Raw genomic sequence first — 21728 nt, 5'->3', positions numbered from 1 at the left:
CCCATGAGCAGACTTCCTCCCCCTTTTCCCAACTTCATATAGAAGTCTCTTTTCAAACTCGGGGGGAACACATTCAACAATAGGACAATAAAACTTGTATAAGAGAAAATGATTTTCTAAAGGGAGTAAGTCTTGATACAAACTAAGCATAAAAAAGTCTAAAATACCCCTAACTTATAACTGAGTACCATGCTTAATTATTCTATGGGTTTAATAATAACAACTAAAAGACCCTTATTTTTTCATTCATACCGTATCAAAACTTTCAACATGTTTTGACTTCCAAACATCAGAATCCAAAAGCCATGAAATAGTTGTTATAGATCTCTGGATGAGCTTTCCAACGCATATGAGGGCTGCCCAACAAATCTCTGAGTAAAAAGTTATGCCCACCACAAATTAGTGATATCTAGGCCCAATGATAACTTGGACCTCCAAACAATACCATTCTGCATGTGCAGAGGGCATCAAGCGCATCAATACACTACACTCATACGGAATGAGGACAAGATCACCGTCCCAACCAAAATACCTATTGCAAAGTTTCCGGTAGTGGAAGCAGAAAGTTAGTTGGTACTAGTACCAACAACCTAATTTTAATCGAAAATTCAGGTGTGATCGACTGTGATGTCTTGCATTGGAATTCCTCAAAAAGGAAGATAGAAAGGAGGACATTCATTTGTACAGAACTGAATCAACTCAGCCATCCAGGGCTAATTCAACTCAATCTAGCCGTACCATGGGTCAACTTCCAGTCTAGCCACACCTCTCTTATGGACCTGATTTGAAGCCCAACTGATAGTGTTTTGTCAATTAACATTTCAAATATTTATTTTTGTGTCCAAACACTATTAGGAAAATAGTTAAAGAGTCTTTTATCTAAAGTCTGTCTAGTCCTTTTTCAATTAGGAAAGAGTCTTTCTTTGTTATTTGTATATTAGAATTTTTATTTCTTTTCCTCCTTGAACAAAGAGGATTTCCCTATAAATAGAGGCCACCTAGATCATTGTAATTAATTTGAATTATCAATCAAATAAAGACTTCGCTTAAAATTTTAGTTTCCAGATTTTAATTTTTATACTCTAGTGGATTCAAGACACTTAGCTCCTTCTTCCTTGGGCAATTAAGGATTTTATTCACTTCCACTTCGTCAGCTTGTCCAATAATTGATCCACTATTCGACAACCAATCTACATATGAAAAACTCTGAGACCCAGATGATGATTCTTGGCCATGTAAAATGCTTCAACCAGGAGAGGATTTGGAATACCACAAAATCCCTTAGGCGTGTTTGTTTACCGTGATATATTATCCAACCCTAGGGTTGGATTGGCTAAACACAAGTTTTAGTGTTTGCCTCACAATCTAATTAAAATTGTGGGTCCCACGGGAGGTTAACGTGACACCAAAAATTGAGAAAGTGGAATCCCACTAAAGACACAATTCCACTTTCCCAAGGTAACTTCTATCTCCATACTACTTAACCTCAATTGAAAAACACTTTCCTTACTAACATAGTAAGATTTCAAATCTTACTAAGGGTCGTTTGGCCAACATGGATTACCCTATTGACAATACAACACCACAGCCTACTAGATTTCATGGAAAAACTCAAATTAAAAAAAATGTTTTGAGTTTCATCCAAGATGTTGAAAATGGATGGCTACCGAACTCCCAAATTTAAAATTAAAATCCAACAGTGAAAACTAACATTTTATTTTGAATTTTTTTCAAAGTTCTTAAAATTTTGTCCCTACATCCCTGTGGCATCAGAACATGTTTTTGGATGCCACAATGTGAGTTCATCCAAAAACATGATTGGATGTGAAAGAAATGTGATATCAAAATTTCAAGAACTTTACAAAAGAAAACAAATAAAAAAAAAATGTGTTTTGCACCTTGGATCAAGCCTTTTTGCTCCCTAATTTGTGCATTTAATTAATGAAAAAATTGAAAATAATAAAAGACAATACAATTGCAAGGACTCAATGAAATGATTTTCAAAAATAATGAAAATAAAATATTTTTTATTTTTAATAGGTATTTAAGTTCTTGCCTTAAAATTTTATTTTCAATACTTATTTTTGGCTAAGTTTTATATAAAATTTAGATATAAATTATTTATTCTATCATAATAAACTTGCATCAGCATCAGATAAACATCATAAAGACTAAACCTAAGTCAGGATCAATTCAGACAAACGGTATGAAAGCTAATCTATCTATCTCAGGGTTTACCACTACATGTAAGGAAATTTCAATTCAGGATACGTAAAACAACTTTTGTTGTGGCCAACAGACCCTTAGGATTTACAATCAGTCTCAAGACCGAAGTCCTCACATACATGGTCTAAGAAACAACCAGTAACCTAGTACAACTAAAGCTCAGATGTTCAAAAAGTAAGGTTTGTGACTTTCCAATGCAGCAAAGTAACCAACACCTCACCCACCCAACGGAGCAAAAAAGAATGAATTAACCAGAAGAAGAAAAAAAATGGATAAAAGAAGCCTACTGCAAATGCAACAAGCCAATGATCATCCTCTTATAAAATGAAGGCAAGTTACAATAGGAGTAGGTCCAATCCATGTATGGTATATGTAATAAGAAAATCTACAAGAATGTGATGGACATACTTTGCAAGCATTTCAGTTATGCTTCTGCAGGTTATTGGCGATACTACCAATGTTATTGCACTTTTCTGTGAACAAAGAATATGATTTGTAAGGAAACCATAAGCACATGATAGCAACAATGTGTACAAAAATAACTAATTGTAGGGATACTAAGTATTATCCAAGAAACTGAGCATAGAAATTACCATCACCCATGCATGGGCAATGTCAATGGTTCGAGCCGTTGGCGTAACAAAAACAGTGTCACATCCCTGCAATTTTTAATTGAAATATCCTATAGTTAAAATGAGTATTAGCATATGAATAAAACTAAAACCCATGGGAAAGGTGAAGCTTCAATACTACCTGTCCATCATGAAGACATTCAAAATTCGCTGTGCTTTGGTTGTGAAGAAACCTAATTCGATCTTCTCCAGTGACTGCATGGCAATTCAACCCACAGTTTTCACAAATCAAACAAATTGTATCTCAAGCTTGAAGCACTCATTTTTGTGACGATGCTGCATGTAACTTGTTTGGAACACCCTCAAACATACAAATAGAAGATTTGAAAAAAAAAAAATATGAATAAATGCCCTCATTCATTTGTTGGTGTTCTATTAATGAAATCAGTATATAGAGCATTACTTCTCTAACTTTTCCCCTACTCCAAATGCCCATGAATTTTTATTTGCAAAAGAATTGCAACTATTTATATTTGCAAAGAAGATCATGCCATAGATGGACTGTGTTTGAACCATTCTGTTAAAGGACTACTATATTGGTTCTTCACTAAGCTTTGTGTTGTCATTGACAGGGATAGTTGTCTTTTCACTTTTTATTGGTAATCTGGGATTGACTCTCATCTTGTGGAAATTCTCTGAGATTGAAATCATTCTATAATTCTAAGACATGATAATAGAAATGGTGGCAGACAATATCCGCCTTCACCTGCTTGACACCTAAATAAAATATTGCAGTTATTTATACAGATGGCAATACTCAATTGATGAAGCTTCAATGTGCAGCTAGGGTAAAGCTGTGCTTTTTTTATTAAGCTGGACTTGAACCCACAACCTCGAAGTTGTTTTGCAATGTGTCAAACCAACTGAGATATGGGTCTAAGCCTGTAATACTGTGTATTAGTTACTGATGACAACCCATGTACGTTAAAAAAACAATGAAGATTATTATTCTAATGCAAGCAATAATTTGAGAACAGCTGCAACATTCCACAACTGAATCCTTTCTCTTCCTTTTTTTTTCCTCATTTTTTGGTAGGGATGGGGGTGGGGAATTTTTGCAAAAAGGGACAACATTTTGAAAGAAATAGCAACCATGGATCATGGTCTGAAAATGTGGCCATAAATTTCTTTTTAAAAAATAATTTCTAGAAGAAAATAGTTCATTTTTAGTTCGAAGAGAGAAAAAAACACATGTGACAGTGATGTGTCCATTATTCTTATGGCTGCCATTTTGGAGTCTTGGATTTTCATGGCGAAGAGCAGACACATGGGTACAATGATCACATTGTTACTTCTACAGTGTTCTTGGATTCTTTGCATCTAGTCTTGCAAGGTATGGACAACATTGATCCAAGACTCCAAGTTGCCTTTGTGACTGAGGTCAAGCTTCAGGTGTTCATCATGGGCTAGAAGAGGAAAATGAAGAGGATGAAATGCAAACTGAGTAAGCCACCAAGGACCACACCAAAAGAATGTGGCAATTTCTTGGGTCCCACACTCCTCAAGATTTGTATTGCCAACAAGATCTTCAGATTTATTCTTCACCAGTGAGATCAACAGGTTACTTCATTTCTTCTCTGGTAGAATTATGTCACACAGACACTAGTGTGGTCCTACCAAGGACATTCCGACAATCAAATCAGATAATGGGTACTCAAGAATATTGCAAAAGAGTTTCTTGGAACGAGAGAACTTTAGGTTTCTTCCATTTGATCATCTCTCTCAGGGGTAGACCCCCTTTTATAGTAAGGATCTCTTAGTCATGATAAAAGGCCACTATGCCTCTACCTCCCATCATGCTCCCCACCTCATACCCAATTGTCATGCCACATAACAGCATGGACGGGAAGGTGCAGATCTCTAGGCTTCGAGATGTGACGTCTTGAGATATGCACTTAAATGAACCTCAAATCTGATCTACATTACTCATGGGTGTGCATCTAAATCCCTTCCCTAGTTTCCCTATTTGAAGCCAGCTGGCTTGCAATACTATGATAGGCTCCCAATTTGCACTCTTAAAGGAAAGGAAAGACCTTAGCGCCTCCTACTTAGCCGATGTTGTGTATAAAGATGCAATGAGGAAGCCAGAGGTTCATAGGGTTCATGAGCTGATGGATCACAGGAATCTCCTTGCCTATGGGTGTACACTTAAGTCCGAGCTCATACCTCAGCTTAATAATGATACTATTTGAATAAACTCAGGTGATGGTTGGCTGGGATAGATTGGTCTAAAAGCTGCTCATAGTTATGAGAAAAAATGGAAGATCTTGGAAACTTGATCCAAGATACTCACAATTTCTTTGAAAAAGATCTCAACTCGAAAGGGTAGTTATGAAGTGATCGAGATTATGAACAAAGACATGGTTTGAGGTATGGACCCAGGTGAAATGGAAGCTGAGAGGACCTCAGATTAGTAGACAATTGAATTAAGGAAAAAAACCAAGCGGTCATCCATGCAAGATACAATGAATGGCATGAATCTCGATAAGACAAGTGGATGATAGCTAAGGGTTGCAAAAACTTGAGCATCACAATTCCTATATTTACAACCCGCCATCCTTAGTTACTATTTATTTCAAAACACTACCTCTTCTTTTTTTTTTGCAATTTTCCAAAGACAAAATGAAGAAACCTACTTTACGGGCGCTCAAGATGTCTTTGAAGATCTATATTGTGTGACTATATGAACTTAGTGTCTATCTATAACTTATTTCTTGAAATTTTCTATAGCATAAAGAAATTGTGTTTTGGTAGGTGCTCCATATGGACCATCCATGGTAGCTTCACTTCCCTTTTTAATCCATGACCAATAGAGTTCAAGGAACTAACAAATCATGACACTATCATTCTAAGAAGGTGAATTTATCTCCATAAACTGAGACAAAAAATGCAAGAAAAAACATGATTCAAAGTTTTGATCCATTTCATAATTTTTGGTGAAACATTTTGATTTCAGCAGAGATCGAACGAAACATTGACCTCAAAAACATTAAGTTTCAGATTGTCTCGGAACATTTCCCTTTCTAGTTTCCTATACCGACACTAAATTATTTGCAGATAACATATACCAAGGGACCTTTCCTTGAACAAGAGCAATTAATAAACCCACAACTAGTAGCGCAAAAACGTACGGACTTATTGTGTATCCCTGGTGCAAACCTATTATAACTAGGAACTCCCTTGTCTCACCACCAGCTATTCTAACATAATTTGCAACACCAACGTACATATCCAAAATAACATTGATGGCTCCCATTTTTTTCCTAATACCCAAAAAATTAATTTTCTAGGGCACATAGCACATGATTCTTTCAAATACAACCCTGTGTAAGTTCCTTTATTCTTGTGAAGTTTCTGCATTAATTGTTTAAGAATATAGCCTTGCTAATTGATCTTCTTGACACGAAACCAAACTGGTTATCTAATATCATTATTTCTTGTCTTCAAATTTTCTCTACCAGTCCCCAACCATTTTATGGTATGACTAATCAATCCCATGATAACTAATGCAATTTCCAACATCACCATTTCTTTTATAAATAGGAACTGTAGAACTTCACCACTCATCAGTTATGATTTTTTTGGAGGGTAATCAGGGGTTAAGGCAGACCCCAACCTGCTATAAGAGAAAAGCGCCAATTACATTCTTACATATAGGTGCCTCATGGTGTCCTTATCAACGAGGCAGCTAAGCTCCTTAGATAAGCGAGGGGTCCATTCAAAAGCCTCATGGAGTAGGACAAAATTACTCTTTCTGTTGACTTATTTAAGTACAATTTGACTTCCGATAATCACAGGTCAAACATCAAGCAAGGGGAATGGTCACGAGTTTAGAACTACAAAGGAAAGAAATTTAAATGCAGTTATTAATTTCATATAGGGAAGTGCTATTGTTAGGTGAATTACAAGGGAATTTGAGGCATTTCAATCTGTAATTATTTATTTATTTCAGAGACCCTACTCCAAAAGACCAACCTGATGGAGAGGGGGAGAATGGGGCTTAACATGGGTATTACACACCAAGAGTGGAGGAAAATATACACTCGACAAGATGATGTTTTTTTATTTCAAATATAACATGTAACCCTAGCACTTCACAAGATAAAATAGATTCAAGTAATTTTTCTTCTAATTCTACATAAATAATCATTTAATTATCAAATTCAATTTATAAGAAAAATATGTGAGCTAACCACTTTCGTCATTCTATTTTGGCTCACGACAACTCTTATCCTTTCTTTGCCAACCCCAAATCATTGGGGAAAAGTTCTGTTTTTATTTTTATTTTTTGACAAGTTAAAGTTTCAATGATTATCATGACATGACAACTCTTAGAACCTTTCAAAATACTTATGTTGGAAGTCATTCTATGTTAAACGCCAAAAAAAATGGCCATTTTAATTTTTTGCGTACTACTTTATAGTTCAATGGTGGTGTGATCACTTACACTAAGAGGAGAATGCATATGGATCCAAGAGCAATACCTTGGTCTATTGTTATTTGCAAATGATGTGGTATTAGTTGATGAGACAAGAAACGGAGTCAACGCAAAACTAGAATTGAAAGAAGTGTTAAAGTCCAAGGGCTTTTGGTTTCTACCCAAAACCTAGCATCTTCAACCTGTAAAAAAATTCGCTACTCATTCTTCAATTCTAAGATTCTATCTATCACAACCTTCGAAACATTTTTACCATTCTCTTCAACCTTAAGATTCTATTTACCTCCTCAACCTTCAAACCACAGGAACAAGATAAGATTTTTGAAGTAAAAGATGATGGAAAAATCTACGGTTTTTTTACAAGGGATTAAAGCGAGATTGAAAACGATGGATTGGAGATGAGGTTCAACATTTTAATAATAATTTACCATAGAGATTGAAGAGCTTGTAATGCGGAATGCAACCGATGATGAGAATTACTACAATTTTATTTTCCCAATGGCGAACAGTCAAGGAGAATTTATAGGGACATCAAATCTTAAAAAGTAGATTTTAATTTTTATTTAGATTTCTGTTTTAGGACTTTAATTTTATGTTTTTTGAGCTTATTTTATGTTTTATTGGCCCATGGCTTAGTATAATATTTAGAGGAAATTTAGTAACTTTAATTTGTCTTATATCTAAATTTATTAGAGTTTGAAAATTATGATAGAAAAAATTACGAAAATTAAGTTGATTTATTTGGTATTTTAAATTGACTAGGATTCTTGATTTTTTTTCTTTATATAGATTATATTAGGGTTTTTTGTTATTAATGAACAAATTTTGATGAATAAATAATAAATTTCTTTCATGGAGTAAAGTGAGTTCTCCACCATTCTTGATGTGATTTCAAGAAACCTTTGGTGTGATTCCAAGGTTCTATCTTTCTATCCCTTTCTCTTTTTTCCTTTTAATCTTTACTTTTCTTTTTTATTCTTTTGTTTTTTTCTTGATTTTATTTTACTTTCTTAATTCTTGAAACCTACAAACCCCAACCCTTAATCCTTTCTCCATTCTCTTAACCTTTAATCATTACCCTATAAACCTTAACCTGTAACCCTTTTCATCTATCCTGTCGTAATTGCGAGAAAAAAAAAATATTTTACTTTTGGGTTTACCCTATCCCAACTCAAATCTTAAACCAATTTTCCTAAATTCCCCAAATTTTCTTATCTCCCCTCACCGTCCTACATTAGCTTGAAAACAACCGATTTTTTAAAGAAAAATCAAGAGCTTTTTTTGTAACAAGTTGTAGAAACCCTTAGATAAATAAAGGGTTTTCTAGAAGGAATTAAGGTGAGGTAGAAACCGATGGATTAAAGATGAGGTCCAGTAGTTTAAAATAATTTCCCATGCAAGTTGAAGAACTTGAAAATGACTGGTCTTTTGAATAAAAGTCAAGAGCTTTTTGTTATAGCCTTATAGGTTGAAGATGAGAACATTTACTTTACTTTCCCTTAGTTTATAAGAAGGGGGATGTCATCAATTTTATGTTATAGGTTGAAGATGAGAACATTAACTTTAGTTTCCATTAGTTTATAAGAGAAGACCTTAGGTCAAGGGGGGATGTCATCAATTTCAACAACAACAAAATGTGGAGGGGTATGTTATAAGAGAGGACGTTTCATTAGGACCAGGCTTTAAACCTTCATTCGATTAAATGTATGGGTCATTCCAATATGCAATAAACTATGAAAAAGTTGATTGAGATGGTTTGGGAATGGTCAACAATGGCCAATTACAACCCCCAATTGGAAGGAATATATAAGTTGAAGTTTCTAAAAGAGGGAGAAGGACCCAAAAGAACATGGCGAGATAGTGAAAGTAGGTGTGAACACTCGTTCAATAACAAAATATGCAGCTTTGGACATAATTGAATGGAGGAATATGATTAGTTTAGTCGAACCCACATCTTTGGGATGAGGATTCTATTATGATAATTATATTTTCTTTGAATTTCTTTTAATCAATAGTTTTTTAAGTAAAACACATGCAGAATAATACCTCTTCACTAGTAAAATCATTAATTTTTTTAATACAGTTTCCTATTCAAATGTCAATATGGTTATTTATTTATTTGGACGAAAAAATAGTTGCACCCATAATATATTATTTGTACCTGTCATTAGTGAACATTAGGTTTGGCAGTTGCAACAGATAGCTGATAATCCCATTTAGGACTGCAACAGAGAAGAATATACCTCTTATGCGACCAAAATGTGTAAGGTCCACAACCTAAGACATAAGATATTGCAAATAGAATAAAATCATAATACATCCAGCCAAAAAACTAAAGTTCATTAATAACGAATCCACTTCAACCACATATGGAGAAAAGAAATTTAGCTAAAGTTGTTAAAGCTCAATCTAAAATTAATATAAATTACACAATTGGAACGTGGACCAAGCAAATAAAAACTCCTGAAGAAAAGTGGATAAATTACAATATTCTTTTGCAATCTTATCTTAAATTTCTCACAAGAGTGTTCATATTCAGGTCTACTGAAGGTCCTAACAGTTTTTTTAAATTTTTTCTTGTTCAAGATGAATTCTTTCTATTAATATCAATTTTCTTGTTTAAAAAGGAAAAAATGAAAAAGAGTTGAACTCTAGATTGTTGGTGTTTCAAATGAATGTGAAATCTAATAATATTTTATGAGTAAGGTCCTTACAAAGTTGCACATAAATCAATTCTTTTAGAAACTATGTCACCAAGGTTTTAAAAAATGACTAAACAAGCCAAGTGACAGAAACCCCATTTCTTTGCAATTATTCCATATAAGCTGGGTATTTCCAAATGACTGTTTGTCTCTTTTTAAGAGTTGGTCTTCAAATCCTTTCACTGGCAGGAAAAAAAATTGTGGGCCTTGATTCATTTTGCAGTATGTTGGAGTTCTTGGTTGGCAAGAAATAGGAGAATCTTTTCAGGGATGGAAAGGGAGTATCACAATATGATTTTTTTAGTTCTTGGCTTTTTGTTTTATTGGTGTAAGAAGGATGAAGCTTTTAAAGGGTTTGAGGCGTTTGTATTTAGATGGGATACTTTATGCTCCACGTGAGTTTTTTGGCGGAGTTCTTTGTTTGCTTTTTCCCTTTTTTGTGTCCTTGGAAGGTCAACTCGACCGCCTTTTACTTTCTATTAATATAATTTGTGTTTACCTATCAAAAAATAAAAGACAAACACCCCATTAGCGAACACCCAGGTAAGAACCTAAGGACTGAGCATTTAGTTATACACATACAGGGATTCAATATAATTATTAAGTATAATATGATTATATAACATGATGCGAGGATATAGACATTATTTATATATGCGACTGTGCGTATCGTAATTTATGGGGGAGAATATCTAGATTGTAGTCTGTGATCGGATTTTCTTGAGCATGAGATTGTTCATCAAACTTTTTGCATTGCTACTCCTCAACAAAATGGGAAGGCTAAGAGCCAAATTGTAACCTTCTTGAGGTTGACCTTTCACTTTGCCTTGAAATGTAGGTTCTAAAAATATTTTGGTCCAAGTCTATCTTGCTTGCATCCTACCTTATAAATTGTATGCCTTCTTGTGTTGGTGGATTTCATTCACGTTGTTCCTCTAAGTCCTAATCATTTTACTTTTGTGGTGCCACTGAAAATCTTTGGATGCCTTTTATGAGCATGGTTCAAAATCTTGGTTTGTATCGTAATGTTTCGTATGAAAAATTTTATGTTTTCAAATCCCGAGACGAAACAGGTTGGAAACCAAAAATATTAAAAGTTTCGGCTCTTTTATGAGAAAATCAAAGAAGAAGGGAAGGGAGAGAGAAGAAGGAAGGAAGGAAGAGAGATAGAGACATGAGGTCGCCGGAGTTTCATCACTGATCAGGTAAGCAACTTCCTCCACCTCTCCTCCTACTCCTCTTCCTTTTCTTCAACTTTTTTTTTCCTCTCATCTCAAAAATGATGAGGGATGCACATATTTTAGGTTGAAATGCCCTAGACTTCTTCTCTAGAAGACTAGGTTGTTTTAAATTAAAAAAACTTACATTTTTTGTAAATATTTAAGAAACCCTGTTTTTTCAAACTGATTATACGCCCTTTGACCACAGCCTTTGATGAAAGACTCTGTTTAAAATATTAACTTAATGTTTCAAATATATCGAATGTTTCTGGTATGTTTTAGTATCGTTTTGATTTTCTTAAAAATCGAAACATTGATCCAAAACGAGATTTTAAACCATGGTTATGAGCATATTCACCATCCTCATTAGGACAAGTTAAATCCTAAAGCTTTGAAATACATATTTTTGGGAGATCCTCCAACTCAAAAAAGATAAATATGCTATCATCCAACGATTCGTTGTTTTTTGTCAATAGATGTCACCTTTCTTAAATATGTTTTGTTCTTTGGTGTTTGGCCCTCTCTTCAAGGGGAGCATCGTGATAGCAGTGAAGAGAATTTCATTCCCCTTCATATATCAGTCCTTGTCTCTCCTATTCTTGACAAGAACGCTTCTACTACTAAGGTGAAAGATGACACGAGGAGGAAAAAATGCAAGTAATTGATCTAGTACTACCCAGTCTTCCCTCAGGTCCAAATCAAAGTAGTATTCCTTTAGATCCAAGTCAAGGTATCCCTCTAGTTTCCCTAAGTATTGATTCTAATGTTGACTATGTTAATCATGGTACTTCTATCGATGTGAATTTCCTTGTTGCTCTCCACAAGGGTGATCGTACATGTACGCAACATCCTATATTCTCTTATGATTTATTGTTTCACTTTCCACCCTATCAGAACTTTGTTACTTGCCTTGTCCTTTGTTTCCTTGCCATCCAATGTTGCAAATGCCTTTACTCATACAAGGTGGAAAGAAGTTATGATGGAGGAAATGTGAGCTCTTGAAAAAAACTAGAACTCGAGAACTTGTCTCTCTACCCAGATAAAAAAAACATGTGACTTGTAAGCGGGTCTACAAAATGAAACATAGGGTTGGTGGTTTTATTAAAAGGTAAAAGGCAAAGGCAAAACTAGTGGCTAAGGGGTTTATTCAAACCTCTGAGATAGATTACCAAGAGAATTTTGCATCTATAGCCCAAATGAACTCAACAAGAGTTCTTTTGTTCCAAAGTGAAAGGACAAATGAATTGGTGAATAATCCCCTTTCGCTTTGAGATAATAAAGAAAAGAGGATGCGAAGTGTACTCCCCACCATTAAAAGATCGAAGGATCCAATGAGTCCTACCAAATTGAGCTTGGATCATATTTTGAAATGCTATAAAAGCTGGAAGAATCCCATCTTCAGATTTGAGTAGATAAATCCATGTGGCCCATGAATAATCATCGATTAACTGACATAATATCTAAAATGATCAAGAGAGCTAAGAGAAGCAAGGCCCCATACATTAAAATGTAAAAGTGCAAAAGGTACATTACTTTTATCTCTCAAAAGGAGGTAAGGTTTCTCTTATGAAAAAAGCTTTGGCTAGTATTCCACCATACCTTATGTCACTCTTATCCATCCCTCGTAGTGTGGAAATAAGGTTGGATAAATTAGTGGATGATTTTTTGTGGCACGGTATTGAGGGGAAGAAGAGGTCTTGCGTGGACTGTTGAAAGCAAGTTTGTTCTCCCAAGAAGCATGGAGACCTTGGGCTCAGAAAGTTAGGGCAAATGAATTTGACACTTTTAGAAAAAATGGCTTTAGAATTTTGGTTTGGAGGAAAATAGCCATTGCAGGCGTGTTATTGTTGAGAACTTTGGTGTGGAAATGTATGGGTGGGCAAGTGGATTTTCCCATGGATCTTTTATGGGTGTTGTGTTTGGAAAAGGGTGTTGGAGGTACTTCCAATGTTCAAAAGAAAGGTGCGATTCAGGATTGGGAATGGGAATAAGATTTGCTTTTACGAAGATTGTTGGTGTGAGGAGGCTCTCCTCAAGGATCAGTTTCCAAAGCTTTATGTGGTATCTCAAAAGAAAGGGAAACCAATTTCATCATTTCTAAGAAGAGCGGAAAATGCAATTTCATGGATCTTGGTTTTGGAAGATCTTTCAGTGATTGGGAGCTTGATAGTATTGCCAGAATGACAAATTATGTTGATCTTACTACGGATCAGGTTGATCAAGAAGATTGAAGAGAGTAGGAGGGGTCTCGTTATGGGTGTTTATCAGTTAGATCTTTCTACCATTAAATGGGGTAGGCAAATGCCCATGCATTTCTAGCAGTAGTTATTTGGGCTACCAAGATTTCCTCTAAGATATCGTTCTTCATGTGGTCGGTGACTTTGGGTAAAATTCTTACCACTGATCAGTTTATCAAAAAAGGATTTTATGGTCCAAACTTTTGTTATCTTAATAAGGAGTGTGATGAGGCGGTCAATCACATTCATATTTTCTTTCAATTGGCTCAGAAGATATAGTCATATTTCCTGGCTCTTTTGGGGTGGTTGGGTGCTTTCCAATTTAAATCCAGGCTTTGATCCAATCCTGGTTATAGTGGGGGGTTGTGTTCTCCTCTTCTAAGAGACTATTATGGAGTCTTACCACATTTACTATTTGTTGGGGGTTGTGGCTTTAAACATATGAGTATTCAGAAGACTTGATTCATTCAAGTTAAAGTCGAGTTGACTTCTGCCTAGTTTCTAAGTTGAATTGTTGAGTTTCAAACTGTCATGAAAAACCTAATTAGCAACATTCATTGAACATCTGATTTTTTCCTCCTTAAAAGAATTCAAAAATAAAAAATAAAAAAATAGAAAGGGTACAGTGAGATTAAGGAAACAGAAGCTGTAAAATATAAATTCAATTAAAATCGATTCGATAAGCTTATACTCACAGCAACCCCATCATCTAACGCCGCATCGATTGCCTCCTCATCATTTCCAAATGTTTCAACGAACCCATCTTCCGAAATCTTTGCTCCTATATCCTCCATTGTGTCCTACAGACAATTGTTAAAGAAAAATGGATTTAATAGACATAAAAGCACTCCACTGTTTGTAACCTAAAAATAACAAAGAGAGGGAGAAAGAGAGAGAGAGAGAGATAGTACAAGGAGATCATGATCGATTGGGGGAGGGAAGAGATTGAATTCGAACGGAGACGCAGCTGAAGCTGCAACAGTTGAAGCAGTTGGAGAGGAGGAGAAGATGTTGTTTCGAGTGAAGAAGAGCTTTTGCCTCCGAAAAGCGTCATTTGGGGGCGCAGATGGAGACTTAGATTTCCATGTCGAGAAGAAACATTGGAAGAGTTTAGGGTTTAGAGTTGCAGAGAAAGCTACGCATGAAGTCATGGCCACCATGGAAGTACCGTACGGTACGTAACGGGACGGGATGAGATGTCACCCCTTACCAAGGTTTAACATCCATTCCTTAAGTTTTGTTTTTGGGAAAATTGTAGTCCGCTGCGGTTGGAACCAGAGGTGTCAGTTGGCTACCCATCTGACCCGAACCGAAAACCTGATCCTGGGTCCGTTTTTACACTACCCATTACCTAATTAGAGTCGGATCTAAGGTAGGGCTGGCAACGGATTAGTTCAGTACTGGATCATTACACTCCAATACCGATCTGAATTTTTTTAAATATGTACCCGATCTGATCCAATTGATGAATGTTCGAATCGAACCTGATCCGTTTCATTACATCCTTTATTCGAAATCGATCCGATCCATATGAAGACATGCCTTATTTTCAAATTATTAATGTTAAAAAAAAAAAAAAATAGAATTTAAAATCATATAAAATTTTAAACAAAATTATTTTTCATTACAAATATAAAGGGAAACCAAAAATACTAAAATGTTTTATCTATATGTATTTATATGAAATTAAGAATAAAAAATATTAAAATATATTCTGATTAATTTTTTTTGGAACAAATTGGGATACATCCGAATCCGATGTGAAATTGATCGGATCTAAGATTTCAATCCGAATCTGATCTTTCATGTTTTTCGAATCGGTTCAGAGATCAAATATATTTTGAATCATCGCAAGTCATATATAAAAGGAATTGGATTGATATGGATTACAACTGATTCGGTTCTATCAGACAAATAATATACCTAAAATGATTTATTTTATCATTTTTTATATTATAGAGGGTTGAAGATTTCCATACTCATGGAGGCTTTTTAGGCTTCCATTCCTCGAGATGAGAATTGTCTTATGAATGTAGATTTGATCTTAATCTACAGATCTTCCTCCTTCGTTGGTGATGATTTGGTTGACATCTTCTAATGGCAGGCTTTGTGGGGAGTTTTTTTAGGCTTCCACTCCTTGAGATTCTTCGTGTACCTTGATGTTGACTCTAATTATTTACCTTGAAACTTTTCTTTAGTTATTCAGTTCTTGATGGAATAATGAGAGAATGAGTGAAGGATGAGGTCCTAACGTAGTACATGTCAGCGATCCTCCAAAGATTTAGTTAGTAAACAATGCAAATCAGAGAAAATAAGGGTTGAAGAATGGAGAACAATATAAATAATGATGTTGCACGGTGGTATTTCGTATATGAAGACTTGAATATAATGTGTAAGTCTTTGATCATTAATGCAAAGTATAAAAAATTCCTAACATATGTCCCATCAATATGACAATATCTTGTCCGTATCTTAGTTAATGTGAAAGAATATACTTGAACTTAGATACATGCTACGGACTAGATATGAACGCAAGTTAAGGTCAGATATGAGCTTGTGTTCATGTCAAATATGTGTTAGGGATCAAATAAGAGTTTGAAATTGGATCTCTATGCAATATCGCTTAGATGTGAATCGATTTTAAATGAGCCAATGAGCTCTGGCTCTACCCTTCTTGTGAGGATAACTTCATATTTTGGGGGTGGGCATGTCACATTCACTTATCTTGTAAGTCTTTGTGGATATTGTCATAAATGTGGAGATATGGTGCATAGGAGAGTTCATATTACATTAAATTTTGTCTCATGAAAATTGTGCTTATAAATTTGAGCTCTCGAACTAACTGATCCATGAAGACTTACTGATACGAAGCTATCTTTATGTGTAAGCTCGGTTTGTAAGTATGTTAAACAAAATATCTTGTCATAAGGATATACCTTTTGAAGGATTCAACTTTCTTCTCGGTTTTACCATCCTGTCGTTTCGGCTTATTTAGACCGGATAGTCCTTGATGGTTGTATCTACTTTATTTATAATGTTTTAAACTCACAATTTTACCCTTGTGAATACAAATCCTTATTTGTGAATGATGATTTTCAATACTTATGGATACTGATGCGGTGGAACACGTGCCCTTACATAATAGTGTGGCAAAAATGATTTCTACAATACCTTTTAAAGTTCATAGAATTTTTATAAGTTTGCATACAAATTATATATTATAGCTTAAAACACATGATTCCAATCGTGTCAACATAAATCCAATAGTTGAGATTTATCTTTGAAATAAGGTAGTGTTTGTATCGGGATGTAATTCTTCAATTACCCTTACAGTCGGAAATGTCTAATCTACTCCTTTGGGCTTGCCATTCTTTTGGTTGGATTTTTTTTTCTTCAATTGTGTTGAAGTAAAGAGAGAAAGAGAGATGGATTTACAAACCCTAAAAGGACAATATTTCAATCTTGTTGAGGTTGAAATGTCGCTTAGATACATAGATTCCACGTGGCAGTTTCGGAACAGGTGTCCATTTTTTATGGTTTGGGAATATTTCAAATCCTCATTTTTTAGGCTTAGGATCAACAATACAAGCCATATTATTATTGTTCTAAGCATGGTAAAGTCTTTGGGTGATGATACTAGAGACATGGGTTCAATTCCCGCCAATATAGAGTTCATTAAAAAAAACTTACCAATCAAAAAATATATATATTTAGCATGTAGGGGGGATATCCCTATTTAGTTATAATTATTGGGCTTGTAATTGCATTTACTCAAATTAATTTTTATACCCTTAGTATGGGTATTTGCTTTGAAGTTGAAAAAAACGGTATAAAACTAACTTTAAGTAGATGTGAATCAACTCTATTGACTAACAAAAATACCCACTGACATGGCATGTGCAAGAACAATAGATTTTTTCCCTCGGGATACACGACTTAACATCCCTATAAAAGTAGAAGTAAAAGATATTAAATTTTAGAGTTATTTTTAATGGCAAACCCAAATTATATCTTTTTCATATGCTTATTTGAAGACGTAAAGGAATTATTGGATGTATATTCCAAATCATACACGAATTAATCTCATATTTAAACTTTTTATCACATTCCAACTTATTGTCTATATGGCAACTGTAGATACGTGATTCCGTGATTACGATGGCCACGTCTACTATGGTTTGGAGTTGTCACCATTCACCACTATCACTTCATGCCTTCTCCGACTCATTACATGCTTTTTCAGATGCAGACTGGGCAGGTAACAAAGATGACTACTCTTCCACTGGTGCTTACCTTGTTTATCTTGGCCGTAATCTCATTTCCTGGAGCTCTAGAAAGCAAAAAAAAATTGCACGCTCTTCCACTGAGGCTGAATACCGCTCAGTTGCTGCCACTGCTGCTGAACTATGCTGGGTTCGTTCTTTGCTATTTGAACTCTGTATAAATCTCATCAATCCACCAGTGGTCTACTGCGATATTGTTGGTGCAACACAGTTGAGCTCCAATCCAGTCTTTCATTCTCGAATGAAGCATGTGGCTGTTGATTACCACTTTCTTCGTGATCAAGTTCAGTCTGGTGCTCTTCGTGTGGCCCATGTTTCTTCTACTGACCAGCTTGCTGATCTCCTGACCAAACCTCTACCTCGTTCCCAATTTCAGACTTTACGAGACAAGATTGGCCTCTCTACACGTGGCCTATCTTGAGGGGGCATATCAGAATGTAAACTAGATTAGTTATTAGAATCCAATTCAAATTCAAATTTCCTTGTATTTAGGAGTTGGTTGAGTCTTCCTTGAGACTAGGAGTCTTCCTTGTATGTAGGAGTGATTCAGTTTTCTTTTACTGTATATGTACTCCCCTTTGATTCATGAAAATACAGCAGCTCTTCACAATTGAATTTCATTGAATGGTCACCCGATGTACATTTTTCGAAAAAATGACATTTTGGCATTTAGTGACTCATGATGGATAAGAACTAATCAAACCTTGAGATCGGGGTAAACGGCTCGGTTGGAGAAAATGGAAGGTGTTAGGCACCATTTTCTCCCCACCATGTGGTGGTAACCTCAACTCAACTCGGTCATTTCAATTAAAAAAATACGAAAAATAAAGTGCCACGTGTTATGCATTTGTACCCTAAGTATGGATTCATTTTCGGCTTTAGCTTGTAAGGATCACCTCATCGAAGGAGATGATCCTAGAGGGCATTAGCCTTGAGCATATTTGAAAAGTGTTGGCTATGTCAATGGATCAATTCTCATGAGTTGAGAAAAATTCAAATACCGTTGCCTCAAAATAGTTTAAAAGATTCAAAACCGATTTTATTTAGAAAGTGGTTACAACCCTTATACTTTCGACCAGACCGAAGTCCAATCTACCGAAAATAAGGGAGGGGGCATTCACATCTTAGGTCCTTCTAAAAACAAATAAGGAGGAGGGGGATAGTAAAATGGGGAGATGGAAAAGATATATAAGAAGATGGGGGATATACTTTTAACCCACCTTGCAACTTCAAAATTGTCTTATCTTTTTCTTTCTTCTTTTTTCTTCTATGTCTTCTTCTTTTAGTCTTTAATGGAGGATGAAAGTATACTTTTCTTTTTTTAGAAGGGTGATGGTGATGTGAGAATGGGAGTGAAGTAGAGATGATTAGATAATGGACTTGAGTGATAGTTTTTTAGTGTAAGACTTTGTGAAGTTTTTTTTTGTTGGTAGTGAAAGTTGGTAATCCCTTTTGGGAAGAGGTGGAGAGTATTTATAGATGTTTGAAGGATATTTTAAGGGTATAATAGGGTAAAGGGTTGGGAGAATAGATAATGACATGGGTTTTAGATGTGAAGGGTATGAAATTTAGAGTGGAAGTGAGGATAGTTATCTAATGAAGGAAATGGGTGGTGTTTTGATCCAAATGGTTTGGATTTTACTCAAACCATTTGGGTGGAGTGTTTGGTGAGATGAGATGAGTGATGAAAATGGTGGTGTAAAAGGTTAGGTATTTGATTGAGTGTTAAGTTGGTTGAGGAGGTAAGGTATATAGATAGGGTAATGGGTTGTGTAAGAGGTTGGTTGGTTGAATTTTGGGAGAATTGAGGGGATAATGACATGTGGCAAATGGAGATGAGAGAGTGAGGTGATGAGATTAGTTAATTCGTGATGGTGGTTGTTTGATTAGAGAGAAGAAGTGGGGGTTGATTTTGTGTGAATGGTTTTGTAAGAAAATGATGAGGGGAGGTGTAAGTTGTGATGTGGTTTGGTAGAGTGATTAGAAAAAGGTGATAGGTTAAGGTGTAGAATATATGGGTTGTGATGTGGATGGTTGATTGTGTTAGAGAAGTGTGATAGGTTAGGTTAAGGTAGGGTATGGGTTGAGGTGATTTTTGGAGAGAAGTGATGTGGGTAGATGAATTGTTAGAGAAAGATGATGGGAGTAAGTGATTGGATGAAGGAGGTGTGAGGGGATGAAGACATATATCACCTTGTGATGATAAAATGGTGATTGGTTGATATGGGTAGTGATTAGTGGGTTAGGGTTGTGGCTTGGATATAAATTGGATATGTATTTGGGCTTAGGGGCATTAAGCTTGGGTTTTAGGAAAGGTTAGGGGTTTTATGAATTGGTTTGGGGTTATTCTGGATTGGGTCTTTAAGGGTGGGTAGGTTGTAGGGTTTTAGGTGATATGTAATTGATTTTTAGGTTGGGGGGAGGTGAGAGATTGATTTTGGAGAGTTGAGGGTTTGTGGGCCCTAGATGGGCTTGGGGTATTTTTGAATTTGAAAATGGGACGATGAAGGGTAGAAGAAGTGGTAGGCATCCCAAGTCTCACATTTTTAGTTTGTTCATTTTTTTTATTTTTGTAATCATTTGGTTGATCAAAATGTCACGTGTTGGCAATCGGGCTTTTTAGGCCCGTTGGAGAATTTTATTGAAAATCAGTATTTCTGGATACAAGAGCGGAGCGGTGAAAGTTGGGAAAGTGTGGGGTAGGCCAAGTTCTTTCGGTGGGTCTCCTAGACCCTTGGGAGGTCTTAGGGACATCGGTTCGATCAAAACGTTGTTTTTCAATGTTTTGGGCCCTTGAGGCCCATTGAGAAGTTTTGTTGGGAAATTGATTTTTTTGGATTTTGAGAGTGGAGCGGTGAAGGTGGTGTACCAAGTCTTTGTGGATGGATCCACTAGACCATTAGGAGGTCTTAGGGGCCTCGTTTCGATCAAAATGTTATTTTTCATTGATTTGGGTCATTGAGGCTCGTTGATGAATTTTGTTGAAAAATCAATATTTTTGGACCCTTTCGAGTATGGGCCCGTTCAAATTGGGGTGTCTACAGCAACAAACCAAATCTAATTATCTTAAAATGAATCTTTTAATTATTTATGTGGGCAAGACTATCAATAAGCCAGATCGACCGATTGTGGATCAGGTTTGGATTGTTTTACAGGCCCATGATAATGAGTTAGGCTTCGAAACTAGGCCCATTGAGTATTCGATAACTTTTTTATTTATAAGTAGCAATTCATTCATAGAACACAACCAGATCAGTCGAGATGATTGACCTAGCAAAACCTTACATCAAGGAACTACTCGTAAAGAATACAACAAATCCCATCCCAATTGAAAATAAAATCCACGAAGAAAACTCCCCTAAACTCCTTAAATACTTTGGACCAGAAAAAAGATAAGACCCACAATGGATATAATTGCATATCTACAATCTTTCTGTTTCCCCTCAAATATACGTCTATTTCTCTCAAGCCACACCCCCAACAAATTGTAAATGGTGTAATACTCCACAACAGTCTCTTCGCGCTACCAAACGAGTAACCAATTGAATACCAGCAAGTAAAGAGATCCTTTAATGTTTGAGGTAGACAGGATACAACACCATACAAATTCAAAAAATGTACCCATAAACCATGCACAAACTTACAATGAAGAAGAAGATGATCCGATGATTCTCCATTATCCATACATAGCATACAACAACTCGCCCCGCACAAACCCCGTCGCATAAAAAAATCTACCATTTGAATTATTCTTAAAGACGTCATCCATGTGAAGAATGTGACTTTACTTGTAACTCTAAGACCCCAAATTGAAGTGTGAGGAAATGAAATATCTCCACTATCGCATAAAGAGTGATAAAATGAGCGCACCGAAAACTTTCCATCCTTACTTGCCAACCACACTCTCTCATCTTTCCTTCCCGGACGAAATTCTAAACGCAACACTCCATCTACTAATCTAATGACATATTCAGGTTCCAAATTGTCGAG

The 21728-nt window shown here is 35.6% G+C and overlaps 1 protein-coding gene across 1 annotated transcript in view; it reads right to left on the bottom strand.

Moving 5' to 3' along the window:
* The window catches only part of LOC147406402 (Glycine cleavage T-protein family), a 45285-nt gene extending 30586 nt beyond the window's left edge, over positions 1–14699 (bottom strand). Inside the window, exons 1-6 of the mRNA XM_086434409.1 lie at positions 14367–14699; positions 14151–14255; positions 9540–9573; positions 2980–3053; positions 2820–2885; positions 2635–2699 (exon numbers count right to left, since the gene is read on the bottom strand). Of these exons, the coding sequence (XP_086290535.1) occupies positions 2635–2699; positions 2820–2885; positions 2980–3053; positions 9540–9573; positions 14151–14255; positions 14367–14615 (593 nt within the window). The 5' untranslated portion in view covers positions 14616–14699. The remainder of the gene's footprint in view (positions 1–2634; positions 2700–2819; positions 2886–2979; positions 3054–9539; positions 9574–14150; positions 14256–14366) is intronic.
* Positions 14700–21728: the final 7029 nt, after the last annotated feature.

The sequence above is a fragment of the Akebia trifoliata genome, chromosome 3, assembly GCF_017979445.1.
Source record: "Akebia trifoliata isolate Shusen 1 chromosome 3, ASM1797944v1, whole genome shotgun sequence".
Classification (NCBI taxonomy): domain Eukaryota; kingdom Viridiplantae; phylum Streptophyta; class Magnoliopsida; order Ranunculales; family Lardizabalaceae; genus Akebia; species Akebia trifoliata.
This window is presented reverse-complemented; position numbering and strand designations above follow the sequence as displayed.